The sequence below is a fragment of the Entamoeba dispar genome, genomic scaffold, assembly GCF_000209125.1.
Source record: "Entamoeba dispar SAW760 scf_1105229462333 genomic scaffold, whole genome shotgun sequence".
NCBI classification, from domain to species: domain Eukaryota; phylum Evosea; order Mastigamoebida; family Endamoebidae; genus Entamoeba; species Entamoeba dispar.
In genome coordinates this window covers 8,860-11,066 of record NW_001855140.1, presented here as the reverse complement: position 1 = coordinate 11,066, position 2,207 = coordinate 8,860, and the positions used below count along the sequence as shown (strand labels likewise).

The following is a 2,207-nucleotide window of genomic DNA, read 5'->3' as shown; positions in this document are numbered from 1 at the left end:
CACCTTAGTTGCAGGTATTATTACAAAAGTATTTAATTACATATTAGAAGAAATGAAACAACCACCAAAATCAATAGTCCTTTATGGAAAAGGAGCAGGTTGTGGACCAACGTTATTTCAAGCATTTGAAACTCGTAAAGAAAATGAAGTGGGTGGAGTTATATTAATTAATCCAATAGTAAATGCATCAATTTTAACACGTTCTCCATTCCATAAAGCAAGTCATATCAAAGCTGTTACTTCACCTGTTGCTATTATCTTTGGTCAATTATTAACTGAAAAGAAATATATTAGAAAACTATATTCATTAATTCAAAATAAAGGAGGGCTTGGAGTTATTGAGGGAGGTGGAAATGATTTAGAAAAAACTCATAGTGATGAATTGACAGATGAAATTATTAACTTTTTGATTGAATTTATTCCAGAATTACAGTGCTATTTCAATGGAGATGAGTTAGAAAAACAACGCCCGATTGAATATCAAACAAATTCTATTGATGAAATTAGTCAATTTCTTAAACAAAGAAATCTCCAACACCTCACTGAGCTCTTTATCTCTTATGGGTATTGTAAAGTAGAACATTTTATGTCAATGTCCCCAGATGAAATAGATTTTCTTGGACTTGAAGAAAATGATAAAACAGCTTTTAAACAACTAATAGAAGACGCAAAGAATGATCCTCTCCTTCTTTATCCAAAACAATCTATTAAAAATAAATCAATTAATATAGCTAGTACAAGTAGAATTATTTGTAGTGAAGAAGCTTGGAAAGATTTAGATTATAAAACTAAAAGAAAAAGTATGAAAGATGTTGTTCTTGGAGCTATAGGTTTAAATAAACGTTCACACCCAAGAAATAGTTCTATTTGTTATGGAGAGTCAATCAGAGATAATGACATATTTACCCATCAATCTAATATTAGTTCAGGTTCAACAGACTCATCTATTGGACCAGCTACTCCTAGTGAACAAACTTCAAAAAAGAAAGGAAGACTCTCTTTTATTTTCAAACAAAATGTAACAAAATCACAAAATGAGCCTATCACCTTAAGTGAAGGGTCTGTTTCTCCAGCAATTATGAACGACAGTATTGTTCTAAAAGAAAAGGAACAAAAAAGAAGAGATGATTATTAGAGAGAGGTTAACATTTACATGAATAATATGGTTTTATGAAAAGAGTCAAAATGAAGAATAATGAATTTCAATTGTACTAGTTCTTTTTTATTTTTTTAATGTTATTTTTATTATAAAATATAATATGAAAACTAATCTTAAAAAAATATTTCTTTATGCAAAGCAATAATCCATATGATGAAAATGATTTATTACTTGTTCAAGTAGACAATGATAAAACTCAACGAATCAAAGACGTTAATACAAAAATGAAAGAAATTAATACTGGAATTTCTATGATGAATAGTATAACAAAAACACAACAAACAGTCATTGATCAACTTGAATATAATTATCAAAACGCTGAAGAATATACAGCTAAATCAGCTATGGAGATTGATGAAGCAGGGAAATATCAAATTTCTGGAGATAAAAAGAGGTTAGTAATATTATTAGTATTAATTATTGTTGTTATATTCCTTATATTCATTATTTGGTATAAATTACATTAAATTAAATCTTAGTCATTCACCTTTCTTTAAACTTTGTTTCTTTTCATTCAGACTAGTTAAAATCCCTTTGTTAAGATACAAGTATAGATTAAATCTTATTTTTTTTAGAAAAGTTCAAATAAAAGATAAGAATAAAAACTAATTAAAGGATAATAGTAAACAATAATACAATTTCAGCATACTTTTTTAGTAAACTTCCCAGTTATGAGAGTAGAACCTATTACTATTCTTATCAAGTTAAGATTATAATTTAAAATTTCAATAGTAACTATTTTTCTTGTTTAAAGTGGTTGTATTGTTTGATAAGTGAAACAGTATTTTGTTTGAAAATCGCTTCATCCTTTAAAACACTAGTTCTTGAAGTGTGTATAGTTAAGTAAGGTTGTCTTGGTAGAAATTCATTTTCAACAACAGTTCTACTTGGGCGATTAAGGTACATTTGTAATTTTTTTGAATCTTGTTCTTTAAAAAGTGATCCATAATGAATTGCTGTATTAGGTGATGAAGTAATTCTAAGTGTTGTAAAGCATACTGATGTGTTGGTGGTGGCATAGTATGTTTCTGAGAGTGTCATATTCTAG

General features: G+C 27.8%; 2 protein-coding genes across 2 annotated transcripts, besides 1 other annotated feature; both read left to right on the top strand.

The window, feature by feature from the left end:
• Positions 1-52: 52 nt before the first annotated feature.
• On the top strand, positions 53-1,135 carry EDI_118270 (uncharacterized protein; the record flags this gene model as incomplete). The annotated part of the gene is made up of 1 exon (XM_001739648.1): positions 53-1,135. The coding sequence occupies one exon, from the start codon at positions 53-55 to the stop codon at positions 1,133-1,135; it is 1,083 nt and encodes a 360-aa protein (XP_001739700.1).
• Positions 1,136-1,218: 83 nt separating this feature from the next.
• Positions 1,219-1,286: a sequence feature (AT_rich).
• Positions 1,287-1,290: 4 nt separating this feature from the next.
• EDI_118260 (uncharacterized protein) lies at positions 1,291-1,626 on the top strand (the record flags this gene model as incomplete). Its single annotated transcript, XM_001739647.1, has 1 exon — positions 1,291-1,626. One exon carries the CDS (start codon positions 1,291-1,293, stop codon positions 1,624-1,626), a length of 336 nt encoding a protein of 111 aa, XP_001739699.1.
• Positions 1,627-2,207: the final 581 nt, after the last annotated feature.